Source organism: Sesamum indicum, linkage group LG2 (genome assembly GCF_000512975.1).
Source record: "Sesamum indicum cultivar Zhongzhi No. 13 linkage group LG2, S_indicum_v1.0, whole genome shotgun sequence".
NCBI classification, from domain to species: domain Eukaryota; kingdom Viridiplantae; phylum Streptophyta; class Magnoliopsida; order Lamiales; family Pedaliaceae; genus Sesamum; species Sesamum indicum.
The window spans coordinates 2,631,350-2,650,551 of NC_026146.1; the positions used below are offsets into that span (position 1 = coordinate 2,631,350).

At 34.8% G+C, this 19,202-nt stretch overlaps 5 protein-coding genes across 5 annotated transcripts in view; 3 read left to right on the top strand and 2 right to left on the bottom strand.

Moving 5' to 3' along the window:
• The window catches only part of LOC105177940 (4-coumarate--CoA ligase-like 5), a 4,160-nt gene extending 2,779 nt beyond the window's left edge, over positions 1-1,381 (top strand). Inside the window, exons 2-5 of the mRNA XM_011101255.2 lie at positions 376-521; positions 667-734; positions 889-991; positions 1,085-1,381. Coding sequence (XP_011099557.1) covers positions 376-521; positions 667-734; positions 889-991; positions 1,085-1,198 — 431 coding nt within the window. The 3' untranslated portion in view covers positions 1,199-1,381. The remainder of the gene's footprint in view (positions 1-375; positions 522-666; positions 735-888; positions 992-1,084) is intronic.
• LOC110011563 (auxin-responsive protein SAUR66-like) lies at positions 1,581-1,934 on the bottom strand. Its single transcript, XM_020691749.1, has one exon. The coding sequence runs from the start codon at positions 1,932-1,934 to the stop codon at positions 1,581-1,583; it is 354 nt and encodes a 117-aa protein (XP_020547408.1).
• Positions 4,645-7,823, top strand: LOC105177951 (lysine histidine transporter-like 8). Its single transcript, XM_011101267.2, has 5 exons — positions 4,645-5,172; positions 6,081-6,217; positions 6,329-6,759; positions 6,869-7,000; positions 7,073-7,823. The coding sequence occupies exons 1-5, from the start codon at positions 4,781-4,783 to the stop codon at positions 7,559-7,561; spliced, it is 1,581 nt and encodes a 526-aa protein (XP_011099569.1). The 5' UTR covers positions 4,645-4,780; the 3' UTR covers positions 7,562-7,823.
• Positions 11,796-14,875, top strand: LOC105177961 (lysine histidine transporter-like 8). The gene is made up of 5 exons (XM_011101279.2): positions 11,796-12,253; positions 12,359-12,492; positions 12,781-13,208; positions 13,334-13,465; positions 14,314-14,875. Exons 1-5 carry the CDS (start codon positions 11,886-11,888, stop codon positions 14,800-14,802), a joined length of 1,551 nt encoding a protein of 516 aa, XP_011099581.1. The 5' UTR covers positions 11,796-11,885; the 3' UTR covers positions 14,803-14,875.
• On the bottom strand, positions 14,841-17,384 carry LOC105177970. The gene is made up of 2 exons (XM_011101291.2): positions 16,987-17,384; positions 14,841-15,563 (listed from the first exon to the last, which is right to left on the bottom strand). The coding sequence occupies exons 1-2, from the start codon at positions 17,097-17,099 to the stop codon at positions 15,356-15,358; spliced, it is 321 nt and encodes a 106-aa protein (XP_011099593.1). The 5' UTR covers positions 17,100-17,384; the 3' UTR covers positions 14,841-15,355.

The following is a 19,202-nucleotide window of genomic DNA, read 5'->3' on the forward strand; positions in this document are numbered from 1 at the left end:
TAATAATAAAATATTATTTTATATATAAATTATATAATATATTATATTTATATTCATACAACATAATATTAATATTTATAATGATATGTATGTATATATTATTCGAAAAACACAAGGGGATAATTTGTTAAACAAGATTTTAACAGAGAATTATTTTGTTAAATTACATTTACCCCTTTGAAGAAGGAAAAAAACCTCATTTTGTATTATGTATAAACGAATCAAGAAATAATAAGGTGCAGAGACTGGAAGAGTGTTTTCTTTGTGTAATGGGATTCTTATTCTTGTTTCTAAACTTTCACCTATGCTATGTGCAATTTGTGATAATTCACGTCTCATGCATTTTCTTTGCTAACGTGGATCAATACAACGCAGGTTATTTCAGCAATGAAGAGGCCACAGCTTCGACTCTGGATTCAGAAGGGTGGTTGAGAACTGGAGATTTATGCTACATTGATGAGGACGGATTTATCTTTGTGGTTGACAGGTTGAAGGAGCTCATCAAGTACAAGGGTTATCAGGTGAAGGAACAAAGATGCTGCATTCTTATCTCATCCATTTATGTTTCAAGTATCATCAGTTTTTCAAGTTATCATCAAGAACATGCAGCAATGCAAATTTTGTGGTTTTAATTCGGTGGCTAACTTACGCTGTATGCTTCCGCAGGTTCCTCCTGCAGAGTTGGAGGCGTTGTTGCTCACTCACCCAGAAATTGCTGATGCTGCTGTTATCCCGTAAGTTCATTTCATGACTGGTCTATTTGGCTATGCAAGCTAATTCAACGACGTACAACTATCATATCATGATATTAGTATAGTTAGACGACTATGGATTTAAAGCTTTGATTCTTTCTGACTTAAATCGTTTCCATGATCGGATTCATCATAGGTTCCCAGATAAGGAGGTTGGGCAGTTTCCGATGGCATATGTGGTACGCAAAACAGCAAGTACTATATCAGAGAACGGAGTGATGGATTTCATTGCTAAACAGGTCAAACTGCTATATAACATTTGATTTTACAATTTATATCTCTTATTTAATTGACAATATGTGCTAAAATTTTACACAATTGTCTTGCTGTAGGTGGCTCCATACAAGAGAATTCGACGAGTTGCATTTGTGGCTTCTATTCCAAAGAATCCTTCAGGGAAGATACTCAGGAAGGATCTAATCAAGCTTGCTGTCTCTAAAATGTGAACCTGTAAACCATACAGTTATATTTAGGGCCAAGAGCTATTACATTTGATCAGTGTGAATGTATTTAGTGAATTACAAGGTTGTCTGGCTTGTAGAAGCAAGTATGTAATATTAATTCACCTGATCATATTACCCTTGTTAGTTGATCATAATGACAAAAGATTAGCGAATTGCAAGAGGATATCATATCATTGCAGGTCAGATTTGAGCTTTTAAAAAGTACACAGCTTAACAAGGCCAAAAAGTTCACTTAGGATTCATTCAACAAATTCTGGTCAAGTCTTAAAGGTTAGTGAAAACATCGCAACATACCTACCTATATGTACAAGAAACATGTTGCCTTTCTACTTGTGTCTATGCCTATCAAAAACCCAAAATTTGCTCAACCACAAGATACAACTGGAGTTCCCATTCGTTCTTGATTCGGTGCCTGCAGAGTAGCCCCTCGGCATGATGCAAGGGACAGGACTGCCTTCTCTACTTCCTCAGTAGGATGTTTCCTCAGCAAACAAAGAATGTAGTCTACTAACTCTTTCTCCAAAGGAACTTGTAACGGCCCGTCAGCTGTCAATCCATACTCCTCTTCTGCCATCTCCAGCAGCACTCTGAAAATAGGGTGATTTAGATAGCGCAACGGCACGACAAACCTCTTGTTATCCTTGGAGTAGACGACAAAACTACCCCGTCTTTTCCACTTGCCGACGATCTTGCTTAGCTTCTTAGAGCTCACCTTCATGGGAATGAGCATGAAAATCTGTGTCTTAATTTGGCTTCAAGTTTGCTGAACGTTTGGAGGGATGTAAAGGGCTTTAAGAGTGTGCCTTGATGTGTTTGATGAAGTATCTAGGGGGTTATGGTAGTTGGAAGAAGCCAAAAAGGTGAAGGAAGAGATAAAACTAGAGATTGGTATTGTGTGGAGGTAATCAAGTGTCTTGTGACTGTGTTTCATTCTTGGTAAAAGGCAAATCCTGTTTCTATTATTAAATTTACTGAGACCAACGCCCTAGTCCTGTCCTGAAAGCATTTACTTAATCGCTGGAGAAATGTAGAAACGTCCGAGTCTGAGCACATGAAGGATTGAAAAAGGAGGGTGTAGATTTATGGGCTAGGAACATTGTACTTGAGAAATGATGGGGGCTGCAGTTTATTACCTGCAGCCCATTGCAGTTGTTTCTGAGCCCGTAGGGCTCTCAAGATGGCCGTGAAAGGTTCATGGGCTTAGCTCTCACAATGTTTACTCAGTTGGAGCGAGTAATTGATTGGGTTCGAGTTTCACCGATTTTAGCATGGACAGATCTTGCATCGCTCCAAATATTCCCCTGCCAGAATATTTAGGGTGGTTTTGGTGCTAGAGGCGGATGTTTGGGTAAGATGATTGGATTTCATCCCAAACTTGTCAAATTCCAGCAAGAGATATACCCAAGAGTTAGCGTCGGGCTAGCAGAAAGTCAAAGTTTATCTGAAGCCTAGTTTAAAATTCCTGAAAAATCAGCTTTTTATAATTATATTGGCAATAATTTGACAAAAAAAGAATTATTCAGGATAGGCGGTTGGATGGTTAGGACACCCTATCTTTAGAGATAAAGAATGTGCTTTTTGTACGTCGTATGTTGAATAATTTCATCAATATGTATATACACACATTTTTATTGAAATTTTTGTGTATATATTGAGATCACGACGAATCATTTTTATTATAAGTTTGAATGAAAACTAAGAGTTCCAGATCGGAATAAAAAAAGCCCCCATAAGCTAAATATAAAATTAATTAAAAGCTTAGTTTAAGACATTTATGGTTGCCAAACATATAATTAACTTTTGAAAGCCATTACAAAGTTGGTAAATCTAGATAGGCATGTAATAGTATAGTATAGTACTTTGGGTGTCTAGAGCTCAACGGATTCCCACCTAATTACTGCACCTCCATCATGCTTAATTACTTATTCAACAAACTATATATATAATATCATTTCTTTCTTTTTCTCTCTCTCTATATATATATATGCACCGATCACCTAAATTATAATTTGTTTACTCTCTAATATTTGTATCCAAATTTTAATATCTAAAATCATAAATGTAATAATAGTATAAAAAAGATTACGTACGGTCATACATGCACGTTTGGATTCCAAAGTGAATTCTTGTTAACGAGCAAGAATTTGAAACTTCAGAATTACACTTGTTGAAAAGGTTTAACCCTTTATAAGTTCCCATTTCACATAGGATTTAATTTAATTTCATCTCTAATGTGAGATGAGAGCGCGTGTTGTGAAAATTATTAAAAAAATAATTGACTAAAATTCAATGATTAAACATGAGAATGAACAATTCTGAAATTTTTTTAACTTTGATAAATTATTTAGAGAAATGTCTTGAATTTGGATTCGAATTCAAATAGGACGACCTAACGATAACTAGTAGCCTCAATGCTCCAAAAGTCAATCAGAAAAACAAAGCTTCATTTTCAAACTCGAATCATTCGAGAAGAAAGAGACATAAAAAAAAATAGAAATCAACGCACAATAAATTTCATATGAAAATGGAAATTTTCGATGCCACGTAAATTATTAAATTAACATCCGTTTTTGTGATTAATATGAATACAAATTTACATAAACGATACGAGGGAGCCTATGAAAATAATTGGGGTTGACTTACCAACTGGGGGAGTTTCCATTTAAAGACTTGTTAATCACTCGGTTTTAACAGTCAACTCCAATAACCCTGGAATTATATCATCTAATCTTCATGCAACTTCTTCACTCCTTTTTCTTTTCTTTTTTGAATTTTGATTTGCAGGCAGACAGTCACAGTCCCCCTTCTAGATGGAGGAAAAAAGAAGACAACTTCGGACCCACATTTGCCCCTATAAGTCAAAGGTTGTTGTTCGTTAGATTTTAATGGTTCACGAGTCTAATGGAAAAATGAGACCAAGTGACGTTTTTTCAGTTGCTTTTGCATCCTCATAAACACGCTTTGCTTTGCTTTGCTAGTAAACAAGTAATATTTTTCTCAACTAACAACTTTTCAGTACAGTGATTAGGTAATTTTATTTTTATTTTGACAAATTATAATGATTTTTAAGTCTAGTTATTATTAATAACAATATTAATTCTTCACCATTGATTTTGACAAGTAGTAGCACACAATTACTACCCTTCCTTTTGTTGTAATAAAATTATTTTATTATCTTTGAACAAAATAATAACAAGTACGTTAAGATATTAATATTAAATAATTTTTTAATTTAAATTTTTAAATGAAATGGCAGTGGAACAGGGAGTTTTTTCAATTAATGATTGCTTAAATAATTAAAATCAATAATAAAGTCATTAAATGCACAAAAATGCCGGTCAGCCCGAGTAGTCTACCAGCACAATATTTACTTGGTCAAACCTTCACACACATTCAAAACCCTCTGATTTTCTTGGACATGCATCAAATCAAACTCCTCTTTACTATATATATATATATATATCAGCACCTTCATATCTACTATCCGGGCCGATCCATATGATCATAGTAACAAAACCAGCTGCATAATTCAATATATATAGTTTACAGAGAGGGAGAGAAACCATGGCGGAGGTGGTTGAGACTGGCCCGACAGCTCCGCCAGTGAACGGCGGGGAGATCTCGGCCCCTCCCATGCAGACACAGTACAACTCACCCTCTCTGTCGAGGAAGCCATTGTTATTGTCCATCGAGCATCCAAATGCAGCCAGCAGTAATGCTCATGACAGGGCGAACCCGAAAACTATGACTACTTCTCGGACTCCTAATTTCATTACCCCGTTGGGGAGCCCGATAAGAAGGGCGATAAAGATGACGAGGTTGGATCCTCAGGATGCTTGGCTTCCCATTACGGAGTCCAGGAATGGAAACACCTTTTATGCAGCTTTTCACACGCTTTGTGCTGGTATTGGAATTCAGGCGCTTGTGCTTCCTGTTTCCTTCACCATTCTTGGATGGTTAGTACTGTTATTTATTGTATATATATTAGTTGCGGACCAAATGTTATTCTTTTAGTTCCATATAAAATATAAGGATAGAATTTTTTTTGATACCATAACTATGTCGAGTGGCGCTTTTAATCTTATAAGACTTAAAATCAAATTATGTTAAGCAACACTAGCCATAGTTGTGGTACCAAAACAAACTCTACCCTTACTTTATGAGACTAAGAAAACATTTTGTCCTATAAATTGCTAATGAAATTAATCGAAAAATTTGAAGGAAAAACTTAAGTTTATAATAGAGAATATGCAACTTTATGAAGATTTAAATGAAATCAGTTTTTTAGGTTATTTTATTGATCAGGCTTTAAGTTTGGATGGCAAAATGGCATTTTTAGCCATGGGAGGGGAGGATTTGTACTTTTGGTTTCATATTTTATAAGGTAAACATTTTCAGTCCCACAACGTTGTAGATGTGGTTTCGTGCACTAATCTTGTGGGATCAAATCTGTTAGGCTTTGGGATCACATCAACGATGTTTTTCAATCATGTGCAACAAAAAATATTAACCTTATAAAGTTCAAAACCAAAGGTGCAATTTTTCCTAGTTTCAATGTTTATTTTGAAAAAAATGAGGTGTTTGAAAAGAGAGTGAAAACTGTAAGTTTACTGCTACTTTACTATTTTAAATTAAAGACTTACAAAAGTAATATCATATTAGAAATTATGGCATTAAGCATAATCTTGTTTCAAAATGAAAATTAGAAAATTCAATTCCTCTCCAGGAGATTTTTTCTTAAGTTTGAGTAAGCTACAAAATTGTACAGGAACTAATTCTACAGCTTCTTAACCTGTTCCTCAAAAGAAAAAATGTGGTTTTACTTGGGCCCTGTTTTTAGCAACATCTCTTGAATCCCATGCAGGAGTTGGGGAATCATATGCCTGACAGTGGCGTTTGTATGGCAACTCTACACCTTCTGGCTTTTGACTAATCTCCATGAATCCACTGAAACCGGAATGCGTTATAGCCGATTTCTCCAACTCTTTAATGCTGCTTTCGGTACTCGCACTGATTTCAATTTTATTTGCACATTTTCTTGCACCAAACACATGTAATCATTCATGACAACAACTCTGACAATCCAACAATGTTGTGAACACAATCTTACAGGAGAGAAAATGGGGAAAATATTTGCCCTGTTTCCAATCATGTACTTATCAGGTGGAACATGTGTAGCCCTCATTGTGGTGGGCGGCTCCACCTCAAAGCTTTTCTATCAGATTGTATGCGGCGGCCACGGCTGCGTGGCAAAGCCCTTAACCACCGTGGAGTGGTACCTGGTCTTCACCTGCGCTGCCGTGCTCCTTTCCCAACTCCCCAATCTCAACTCCATTGCTGGTGTGTCGCTGATTGGGGCCGTCACAGCTATAGGATACTGCACAATCATGTGGATCGTGTCTGTTACTGAGGGAAGACTTGACGGCGTGTCTTATGATCGCATCAAACCCAACACTAACACGGAGTGGTTCTTTGGAGTTCTGAATGCACTTGGGATCATTGCTTTTGCTTTTAGAGGACATAATGTCACTCTTGAAATCCAGGCATGCATAAATGAGAATTTACTTAAGTTTTTGTTCAACAAGTACTCTGTTTCAGTAGTTGCATTTGACTTGACACAACGTGATCTTGTTACTGAATTTTGTTTTGCAGGCAACTATGCCGTCAAGCGAAAAGAAGCCATCTCGTGTGCCCATGTGGAGAGGGGTCCAGGCTGCATATTCTATCGTAGCGCTGTGTCTATTTCCTCTTGCAATTGCAGGATACTGGGCATACGGAAATAAGGTATGTTCACTTGGATACACCCCTGTCATGCATTTCTTGAAATAACAATCTTATGCTATTTTCATGGATTAGATACCAGAAAACGGAGGAATTCTGACAGCTATCTATGCCTTCCACGGGAGAGACACTTCACAAACAATCTTGGGATTAATAAGCTTGTTTGTGATAATCAATGCCTTGAGCTCATTCCAGATATACGGTATGCCGATGTTTGATGACATGGAGTCCAAAATCACCAAGAGGATGAAGAAGCCATGCCCCTGGTGGCTGAGGGTGATATTGAGGGTCATGTTCGGCTATGGCTGCTTCTTCGTGGCAGTGGCAATCCCATTTCTCGGAAGCCTGGCAGGATTGATTGGTGGGATTGCAGTTCCTGTGACATTTGCCTATCCATGCCTGATGTGGATCAGGATCAAGAAGCCCAAGAAACACAGCTTCATGTGGTGGCTAAACTGGGGACTGGGGATTTCAGGGATTCTGCTGACAGTCTTGCTGGTTGCTGCTGGCGTTTATGTTGTGATTGACACTGGAATTGAAGTTAGCTTTTTCAAGCCTCACTAGGATCAATCATAATATATCAATACCAAATCCAAATGATCAGCCATGTACTTACTATTTCCCTTAAAATTTTTTGAAATTTCTGCTGATTTCATGAGTAGGATTAATATTCAACTAAAATATATACACTTCATCTAGCTTGCACTACTCTATTGTATGTAGCTAGTGGAATTAAATTTCCTGTCAATAATTTTCTTTCTTGTAAGGATCGACTCATCAACATTAATTTATGTATTCAGTGTGCGAAGCAGTCGTTGGATTGGTTTATCTATTCCAAATAAGATACATCGCTTGTTCCATTTAACATATACACATCATGGTGTGCATATATTAAATGAAATAAAAAAAATATACTATAATTTGAAATAAAATATCCAATCCCCTCGTCTAGATCCCTTCTGGAAAAACATATTGTATGAATGGTTGCAATCTTGCACTTATAATATATATATATATATATATATGTGTGTGTGTGGTGTCGCGCTTCATTGGTAAGTTAGATCACTTATCTAAAATCATCATCATCATCTCCAATTTGCCTAAATAAAGTATAATTAAGAGATATCGTCATCCTCAATGCAGCAATGTGTTTCACACACACACACACACACACACACACGTGTATATATGATCTATATCTATATATTAATTAAAGTTGATGCAGATCGAGTTAATTTGCAATCTTTTTATCCCATTTAATTCAATATAATCTAGATATATATTTGATGGAATTTTCAATCCTTTATCCACTAGGACAAAAATTTCTTGTGAGTAGCTTTCTTTTCTTGATATGCTAATAAAAGTTTCAGCCATCATCATTCATCAGCTAAACCAAAGATTTAATTATACTGCTGTAATAAGTATGTTGTTGTAATTGGCATAATATGGTACCGTGTTAATTTATAACAACAAAATGATCTAAAACCCATAAATTCGATTTTGAGAAATTAAGAGAAGTTGCTTTTGTCCCAAGGATGGAAAAAGGTTTGGCTTTGTATGGTTGACTGTTTTTACACTAATTATGCAATGCAGACTCTTATAATTATGTGCTTCCGACATCATTACAGGACTATGAAATCCTGTCATGGAGCAGTAATGTATGTATATGATGATGAATCAAGCTAAGGTCAGTTGTGGCTTTTACGGCTTTACTTTCACTTTATCTTTAGTTGGTGTACATAAAGTGGCATATATATGTGTGGTCGACGTTCTTGGTTTTGCAAATGAATGTCGTTTCCATACATTGATTTTTCTCGAGGTTTGTAGGTTGCGCCATCAGATGACATCATTGTAATCGTCAAGCAGCCAGACATATATATATTTTTGGTAGCTTCAAAGTGGTTTTTGCGTCTTGGTAATGACCCCTTTTTCACCGGGGACCATGCAATGCATCCATGGTCAGGACATCCTTTAAAAAGTTGGAAATCAAAGTGGCTTTCGAATTAAGGATAATCTGTTTAATTTACTACACTATCTTTAACATACATAAATTACACACAAGTGTATGTGTGGTTTGACTCAGTATTCACTAATGCACCCTTCCATTTTCTAGGACGTGAAACAATCACGTTATTAAAAAAAAATACAATATTAACCATAATTATTATTATAATTAAAAATAAATAATCATTAACTACAACCATGCAACAGTAGTTAATCGTAGAATCTGGCATTTGATATGGTTAAAAGCCATGGCAAATAACTTTCTCTTGGTGGAAAATTTATGTTTTTGCATTGATTTTATTTAACCGTGATAAATAAATACGTGCCTATTAATCCTTTGTCTAATCAACTCCATTAAGTTGATAATCAAATCATAGCATATCACACACCATGAGTTGGTTACAATTTAATTTATAAAAAGACACAACACATTCCATCCAAACTACAAACCCAACAGTTAGGGTTAAGTTTTAAAGTGTCATCGACACTCCATTCTTTCCAGGAAATTTGTGTTCATATAATTTAGATGGTTCCAAAAGAATGTGCGGCGGCTAACTACAGTTTCCTAGAAACTTTGGCCTAGTTTATGGCAACAATGGTCCTAGTTTATGTAGTTTAAACTCATTCCTAAAAGTTGTCACTCAGAAATTTCCTTGCATTTCTCTACTATATGTAAAGCAACCACACAATCACTCTGATTCAGATTTGCATTATCACCTACTGCTCTTTTTCACTTAAAAAGAAGCATCTAATAATATTGAGTAGTGGTCAGACTGATCAAAGAAAGCCTAACATGCTACACACAAATTCTTCATTCTTCTATCCATAATCATCTTAATGTTTGTACTTGTAGATTTCATGCTTAAATATATTTTGGATTATGTAAAAAATTAGCTACTTTTGCATTTTTATTTTTTATCTTTTTAGAATTGCACGAGTCCTGTAGCTTTTTGATATTTCGTAATTTTGGTCCTTCTTTGTAAAAATCGCCGGAATAAATTATGTGCGGCCTCACGTGGTTCACTTAAATTGGGGATTTTGTTAAGATTGGTTCACTTTTGTCAATATGTAGAAAAAATTTTTAAAAAAAAAAATGATGTGGGACATAATATATTCTTGCAATTTTTGCAAAATTGGGCTTCAAAACGAGCAAAATTGCAAAATATCAAAAAGTTAGAAAATTCTTTTGATATCCAAGAGAGATAAAGGATAAAAAATGCCAAAATCGTAATGGGAACATGATTTATCCCTACAATTTTTACAAAAGAAGGACCAAAATCATAAAATATCAAAAAATTACAATGCTATTTTGCAACCCTAAAGATCAAAAATAAAAACATCAAAATGACAAAATTGCATAATACAAATTAAAATATATTTAAGCCTAGATTTCCCAATGATCCAACAAAATTTACGTAAAATGTAAAACTGAAGATGTCTAATCTCTTCTATCCACACTTTCGTGTCGCATGCTACTATCACACTTACATATGTATTATATATTTAAATTATAATTTTATAATACAAAAATGTGATATTAAAAAAAACACGATCCCGAAAGAGGGCAGTTATCTTGATTTGCATGATGTCTCCATGAGTGAAACCAAACAAATTTTACGACATTTGTTTGCATTTTAATTATTTCACCGACTTTGTGTTAATTAGGAAACAGCAGCCAAAGTGGTACCGGCCCTTTCATCTTGTCGTCATCATCCTTAAACTCCCCATCTTATGTTCATCTGGTTTGGGTTGTGTCTGATTAGGATTGATTTTTCACCACCCACACAAGAAATTGCCTTCCTCAACCAGTTTCTAAGAATGGAAGTTTCCTCCCGACAATCATTCTATGTGATCAGTTGAGAGTTCCCAGTTAAACAACCATAGATAATAATTACCATGAATCCTAAACCTAAATATTATCACATTTGATTTGAGTTGGTATCATTATTAAGGTATTTGATGGGATTAAACATATACGTATTCTAATTTGTGTTGATTTTTATGTTATTAAATTTTAATTTTTAATGACGGTAAGTCAATTATAAAAATTCTGATCAGCACAACCCTTATATTTGAGATATATTCATGTACAAATGCTTTCATGATGTGATTATTTTGTGACGCAAAATTCTTATTCAAATTAAATTTGGTCGAATCAAATAATTTACAGAACAAGTATGATATATTTATCATGTGATTAATCATTATGTATTATACCTGCGATATAATTAATTCAGGTTTGATTTAGGCTAAAATATTCTAAATCGAAATAAAATTTTCTTTAGGTCACATTACCACGGGAAATAGTATAGACGCATCGATTAATGCTTCATCAATTATTTTATTTTTTTGGCCAACGTCTTAAAATCAAATTCTATATCGGAATTAAGTGGAATTCTTTTTTATTAAAAAAAAACTTTTTTTATTAAAGTAATAATATAATATTGCCAACTCTCAATTATTGCCTTTAAAAACAATAATCTAAAACTATATACACATAAACTCACTAACTTTCAGTAAAGCCTAATCAAGAGAATTATTATAACAGCTAATTAAGGAACAAGTCTACAAATTGAAAAGTTTTACACAAATCAATTTTTATCGAATCAAAACAGTCACATAATAACGTAATTAATTATTTTTTTAAAATATACATTAACTATGTTCTAATTAATATATAATTGACCAAACTCAATTTGAGTTGAAATTTCCAAGAATGGCCCACATCAAATAATAAATTATTTAACATGAACTAAGTTCTATATAAACCTCATTAGCTCAGTTGAGTCTGAAGACACACACAGCAGCATAGGAGAGAGATAAACACAGTAGACACACACAAAACAGGAGTGTGTGTGATTATAATCTGATTCACATTGCAAGAATGAGCGAGCTTGTGGAAATGAACTCAAGCCCGGTAGTCGCAAACCCACCATCACAATTACATATTATTCAATCAGCTTCTTCAACTCCATCACCACATCTAAATGAACACTCCATTCCAAAGACCCCTAAAAGCCCGTTTTCCGGCATTATGACACCATTGGCCAGCCCCATGAAGAAGGCCATCGCCAGCATGCATACTTACCTGGAAGAAGTCGGCCATCTCACCAAGCTCGATCCTCAGGATTCATGGCTTCCCATAACTGAGTCCCGGAATGGGAATGCCTATTACGCCGCTTTTCACACCCTCAGCTCCGGGATCGGATTCCAGGCTCTTCTTCTTCCTCTTGCTTTTACCACACTTGGTTGGTGAGTTCGATTGGTGCATGGTTTTTGTCCAAGAAGTGAAATTTTATTTGTCATGAGCAGGACATTATGTGATTGATAAGGCTTGTTTGTGTTGACTGTTTTCAGGGTTTGGGGAATCATAAGCCTGTCTTTGGCTTTTGTATGGCAATTATACACTTTATGGTTACTGATTCAACTCCATGAATCCGTTCCTGGGACGCGATACAGTCGATACCTCAGGCTTTCAATGGTTGCTTTTGGTAATTCAATTCATCCCAGTATTAAAGTACTAATCCTGATTTTCTAGAGTAACATTTTGGTGTACATCTTTTTTATTTTTACGATTTCAGCCCTTTTCTCGGCAGAATTCATCCTTTTCGCCAATGAAAGTAAACTTTGCCTGACAAAAGGACTGAAATCGCAAAAAATAAAAAATGTAGGATCAAAATACTATCATAAAAAGTTGGATGAAAATGCCAAATGACCCCAAGTTAATGGACCAAAAATGCATTTAGTCCTACTATTCTTGATCAATTTTCATGTTCCAGGGGAAAGGCTGGGAAAGATACTGGCCCTGTTTCCAACTCTGTATTTAGCAGGTGGAACCTGTGTTAGCCTGATAATGATGGGAGGAAGCACACTGAAAATCTTCTTCCACACTGTGTGTGGTACAACTTGCAATGCCAATTCGCTGTCGACTGTGGAGTGGTACATAGTTTTCGTGTGCTCAGCGATCATCTTGACTCAGCTTCCCAACCTGAACTCCATCGCCGGAGTTTCTCTGATTGGTGCAACCACGGCAGTCACATACTGTACTCTAACATGGGTGCTGTCTGTCTCCAAGATTAGGCCAATGGGTGTATCATACGAGCCCGTGAGGACAAAATCCGATGTCGGGAACATTTGCAGCGTTTTGAATGCTCTTGGTATCATTGCGTTTGCTTTTAGGGGCCACAACCTTGTCTTAGAAATTCAGGTAAGGAATTTACATGATCGTTAGGAAAGGAAACAATTTTCACAGGAGTATCATGTGAAACGATGATGAAATAAAACTACGGACACAGTGTCTGAGTTCTACGGTGTACCGTCTGTCTTTTGCAGGGAACGATGCCTTCAACTGTAAAGAATCCATCAAGTGTGCCAATGTGGAAGGGAGTGAAATTTTCATATCTGATCATCGCATGCTGCTTGTTTCCAATGGCTGTAGGGGGTTATTGGGCGTATGGAAATTTGGTGAGCACCTCCACTTCAATCACTTGCTAAATTAAAATTTAATCTTTTATCAGTATTTAGAAAAAAAAAATGCTCGAGAAAGCATAATGAGGTCTGGCCCAAAACAAAGTTTTGCTTTAACAACAGCCGATTTAGTTTAAGTTCCGCTTGGACCCATAGTACACGCCTTAAAGTTTTGGGATAATTGCGTTTACACCCTGAATTAACATTTATTTACACAAATTATTTCTTTTCTTTGCATGACCACAGAAACCATTCCTGACAATATTAAAAGCAGTAATTTATATAATAATGTTGCATTTTTTAAGAGTGTATATGTAATTTTTCAAAAAATATAAATGTATAAATGATGTTGACATATATAGTGAGTATATGTATAATTATCCAAAAGATAGATTTAACTTGTGTAAACAGACTGTAATTTGGGGGTGTAAATATAATTATTCCTAAAATTTTAAAAGAGTTAGCCCATTACCAACGAAGGGTTATTTTGGTTCGCTGGAGCAATTACATTGAAGTTTCGCCCATAGAGTCTCAACTTCAAACCACAAAAGGCTTGTACAGTTAATAAGATTCTATGTTTAGCCCATTGAATGTCACTGAGAGGTCAAAATCTGCACTTGTTTCACCTGTTAAATTTCCACTAATAGACAGACTTTAACTAAAAAGCTATAAGTAAAGGTACGCAGAAGACGAGCTTAACTTTCAGAAACCAATCTTGACTGTGCTCAAAGCTAGTGACTCTTATTCTTATCTCTCAACCTCTAGAAAATAGAAAATTTCATCTGCCAAAGTATTACTTTCAAGTCAGAAATTTTGGGGATCTAATCACATGGGAATTCTTCCAGATACCAGCAAACGGAGGGCTATTGAGTGCATTGGATGAATATCACAGGAACGATACATCAAGGGTGATTTTGGGTTTAACAAGCCTCTTTGTTGTGATCAACTGCCTTACTTCATTCCAGATATATGCGATGCCAGCCTTTGACAATCTGGAGTTCAGATACACCAGCAACAAGAATGGGCCATGCCCTTGGTGGCTTAGAACAGGGATTAGAGTATTTTATGGCTGCCTCACGTTCTTCATATCTGTTGCACTCCCATTCTTGAAAAGCCTGGCGGGGTTGATTGGAGGGATCGCCTTACCTGTCACTCTTGCATATCCCTGCTTGATGTGGATTAGGATCAAGAAACCCCAGAAGTTTAGTTCAATGTGGTGGTTAAATTGGTTGCTTGGATCTATTGGAATGATCTTGAGTGTGCTGCTAGTGTTTGGAGCAATATGGACTATAGCAACACAAGGAATTCCGATCCACTTCTTCAAGCCAGAATAAGCAAAGCAGATGAAACAAGGGGGAATTTGCTGCAGTTGCTATAAAGACATGCAAAACTGTAGTGAAATCAGGATTTATGAGAAAAAAGTATGAGTGTGCATACCAAAAGAATGAAAATCAAGGTGCATATTTGATTAGAACATGGGTAGCTTGCTTCCTCAGAAATTGGGAGGACGAGTGGTAGGAAGAATTCACCATCTCTTGGACAATAAAAAGAAGTGGTTAGAAAAATTACAACTGTATTAGAACAAACCCTGACTGAAATCAGCAAATAAATCAAGCAAAATAAAGACTTCAAGAAAAGTAAACAATCTTAAAAGGCAATGAACCTGTCAAACCAAAACTGCACAATTCAGTTGATTACCACACTGCTTTAATCATTCCTCGGAGGGGCAAGGACACCACTTAGCTCTTTTCATCAGCTAGGTTTAAATGCTATTACATATAACAAACACCAAAGAAGATAAACTGACCAAAAGCAATGGCCATGAACTCTCAAAATATACATGAAAAAGTTGACTCACTTGTGGAAAAGTTTACAGTTCATTGGCACCTACATAGATAATGGAAGAAGCATCCTTCGTTGCTTCTTCCGAGCAACTCTTACTTGCTTTGTAATTTTCATGCATAAAAGCAGAAGCAGTGTAGTACATAACAAAAACATAGAAAGCCTTAAATGCTTAAAGTATAATGAAACAGCTGAGAACACAAAGAATGCTAAAATAACAAGCTCCCATATAACAAAGACTGCAACATCAACCCTGCAACCATAAAGAAAAAAAATATCACATCAGATGCTATATTGGAAGTGCTGATGTATGATACACAAGCAATTAAATTGATTCAGGTTTATATCAAAAAAGGTGATAGGAAACAAAACCATAGAATTTTGCAGGGAAAAAAATTGGCCGGAACATTCAAAGTGTGATGGACACTCCAAGAAGTTTGAAAACTGAAAGTCAATCTCATCTAAATAACAAGCAACAGAGAATACACGCTATATTCAAATTTTAAATTTCCCAAGAAATTACAATGTCAAACAATTATCAGCGCATTAATGTTGCATGTGTAATTCAATCTCACAATGACTTTAACCAACAAATTCAACTTGCTAGGAAAATATTTCCACATACCAAATGCAAATCATCTCACTTGTGAGTTTCTTCATTGCACTTGAAAATAACTAGTCTCTAGGAATTATTATGCTAATTTAGAGTTACTTAATCTTTATGATCAGCAGAGCACAAAGAAATACTGCCCAATATAGATACTCATTTTAGATCGTTTTAAAATGTTGTGAAAAAGACTTGTGACTTTGACTTCACTGTAAACTCGCTTGAGCAACTTAATATTTAAAATTTTACTGCATAATCACAGCAGTTACTGGTTTTTGCAGGGCAGATTCTATCTAAACAACAGTGAGCATAAGACAGGAACTAAACAACCCAAAGAAAGAAAGAAATTATTGGGTCTCGATTTACCAGTTTCACTTGACAAAGTATAGACCAGCACAAATGAGATATTTAATGCCCAATATTATGAAAATAACTGGCTAATTTGTTCTGCAACATCATCTGATTGGGTATCTGAGTATATATGCCTTACTTTGAATTTCTTCCTAGGATACACTCAGTAGCATCATAATTGATGCGTCCTAATTCAGTAGGTCAGTAGTAAAATTTGCAAGTGCTCAACCACATACAGCAAAAACTAATTGCAAAAGGAATACCATTCTGTGCAAATCCTTACACATGAACCACGTGCCGATACTTCACTTTGAAGACTTTATGATTCCATCCACAAAGTTAACAAAAAACTCAGAAAAAGTTATATAAACAGTGCAAACTATTTCTCGAAGTTTCAAAATCTCCTAAACATTTAACATTGACGGATGCCTCCAATAGAAAAGATATCTTAAAGCCAACCCATTAAGATGGAAATTCAATTCTAATTTAATCATTTTCGCATTCTTGAATCTCAAAGATTTAACAACACAAGTTTCCCATATGCAGAATCCCCAGATTGATTAAGTTGAGCTATAACATCTGAAAAAGGGCAAAGTTTCTCATCAAATCAACTCACTCGTCAAATCCTTGGAATAATTAAACAAAACCTTAAACACACATATGAAAATTCTGACAAAGCAAGAAAAAAAGAAACGATAACACAATTAAAAAGAAATACCTAGAAGAGGCGAGAGCGGAGGAGGTGGAGAATAAAGAACCGGAAGTCCAATCATATTTGGATCGAGTCTGATACTCTCTGAGCTGCTCGGCCAACTTGGATCGCGTTATCATCCTCTTACCCTCGGTTTGCACTTGCTCTTTTTCCTCACTCCTCTCTGTGCCGTCTCGTTATACAGAATCAATCATCAACATTCGCAACGAACTCACGTGTTCTTTTTCTTTATCTCCAGTCAAGGTACGCGGACTCGGTGGAGAAGAACTCCCTACCACGACGGCGACTTTCGACTGACGATCGGAGAAAATGGGAAATATATTTCACTATGAATCCGAATTATTATGTAATTCTGCACTTACTTTGTGAATTGCATATTTACATCTTTCACCCACACACCACATACCACATACAATATTAATTTATAATCATCACCCTTAATTACTTTATTTCACTCATTAGTCCCATATTCAATTTAATCACTTTTAATTTTTATTTACTTTATTTTGAATCCGCTCAATATTAATACCTAAAATAGATAATTATGACTGAATAACAATCTTAAAATTATTTATATTACTTATACTAAAAAAATAAACTTACAATGAAAAAAATATCAAAAAATTTTAATGACATCATAGGTTTCAATCATCAACCGTCAATACATTCTAATTATCAATATCGAACAATTATAAAAAATCAATATCAATATCAAATATATATAAATAATGAATAATTACTAATACAATAAAACTAACAATTATTGTTATAATAAATTAATAAATTATAATTTCGTCAATTAAATAAGGCTTCGTTGACTAAGGTGTGTTATAAACTATAAATTTGGTAAAAAAAAGATCAACTAATTGCATGGCTAAGAAAATTACACATAAGTTGCTATTCCTTTTAAACTTTACATTGATTATATAATAAATACAATTTATTGTAATTGTTTGAGACCCATCAAACGCGATTTAAACTAAAATAATAGAAAACGCGTAAAATTGGAATTTCTATGTAGCAATCACGAGTTAGCAGCCATGGGCCAGCGGAATTTGTGGGCGGGCTTCCTCTTTTGTACAAATATTGCATAGACTATCAGCCCAATTGCCCATTTTCACAACTCAATTGCCTTTTATCATCTATGTTGTTTCATTCATGAGCAAATTATTAATAATATGTGTTTATGATATAATTGATTATTTTGTTAAATATATATCTTATGAAGGTACCTTTTTGATAAATACTTTTTGATTTTCAAAAGATTTTTACGATCCCGCCTAATATATTCTAAATCTTAATATTTATGGATTTATCCTAATTATTGGATCATTTTAGTATATGTAGTTCAAACTCAATCGTTCAGTTGTGTAAAGTTTATAAACAGTCACTCTCCATGCTTCAAGCTACACTATTTGTTGTCCTAATATTCTTATGATCTTCGCTATTATTTTCTTACGATCGGTCTTGGTGATGTAATTTTGATCGTTGTATGTTTTGTAGGAATTTCTTAGATAATTGAGACATATAGAGTAACAATCACCTATAAAATGAAGTAATGAATCCGTACAAATTTATCTATCAAACTATAATTAGTTTTGTGACTATGTTTTCTAAGCAAATTAGCACTCTTGAGATTTGAAATTGGTTTAGATATTGGCATATCAAGAAAACAAAACAAGATAAGAGATTGATTCGTGTCATTATCAATCTGATTAGAGGAAAAGAATGTATGGTTTTCATGTAACACACCACATACCACACATTTTACTCTAAATTTTAATGCTTTGACAATATATATTTGATAGCGACGGGGCCTATATTTAGTCTACGTACAATTCAGAAAAAATAATACACAAATATATGAGTTATAATTAGAAAATTTATTCAATTACCCCAAAAAAGTGACAATATATCTTTAAAACCCCTTCCCCACTTCCCTAAAAAAAAATCATTACTCGATCATATATTTTTATTTAAAATTTTCAAACACTTTACTAATATAAGTATCGGAGTGTTAACTCCCATTTTATGAATTAGTCTTCCTATTATCTTAGAATATGCCAAAAATCATACGACTTATATAGTGGTACTGCACTCCTATATGCATTTCAGTAACAAATAGCACATTTTTCAGGCTGGATCAAATGATGATGTCTTTAAATTAAACAAAAAAGATTCCTGGCATCATTGGTTTTAGTGAATGAACTAGGTATTTGTGG

Bases quoted from the DNA above. Each gene is read 5' to 3' on its own strand.
- LOC110011563 (XM_020691749.1), bottom strand. From the start codon at position 1,934: ATGAAGGTGAGCTCTAAGAAGCTAAGCAAGATCGTCGGCAAGTGGAAA.
- LOC105177961 (XM_011101279.2), top strand. From the start codon at position 11,886: ATGAGCGAGCTTGTGGAAATGAACTCAAGCCCGGTAGTCGCAAACCCA. The intron at 12,254-12,358 runs GTGAGTTCGATT...GACTGTTTTCAG, and splicing joins GCTTTTACCACACTTGGTTG to GGTTTGGGGAATCATAAGCC. The intron at 12,493-12,780 runs GTAATTCAATTC...TTCATGTTCCAG, and splicing joins GCTTTCAATGGTTGCTTTTG to GGGAAAGGCTGGGAAAGATA.
- LOC105177970 (XM_011101291.2), bottom strand. From the start codon at position 17,099: ATGATAACGCGATCCAAGTTGGCCGAGCAGCTCAGAGAGTATCAGACT. The intron at 15,564-16,986 runs GTATTTCTTTTT...TTATGGTTGCAG, and splicing joins TCCGCTCTCGCCTCTTCTAG to GGTTGATGTTGCAGTCTTTG.
- LOC105177951 (XM_011101267.2), top strand. From the start codon at position 4,781: ATGGCGGAGGTGGTTGAGACTGGCCCGACAGCTCCGCCAGTGAACGGC. The intron at 6,218-6,328 runs GTACTCGCACTG...ACAATCTTACAG, and splicing joins ACTCTTTAATGCTGCTTTCG to GAGAGAAAATGGGGAAAATA. The intron at 6,760-6,868 runs GCATGCATAAAT...TTTGTTTTGCAG, and splicing joins ATGTCACTCTTGAAATCCAG to GCAACTATGCCGTCAAGCGA.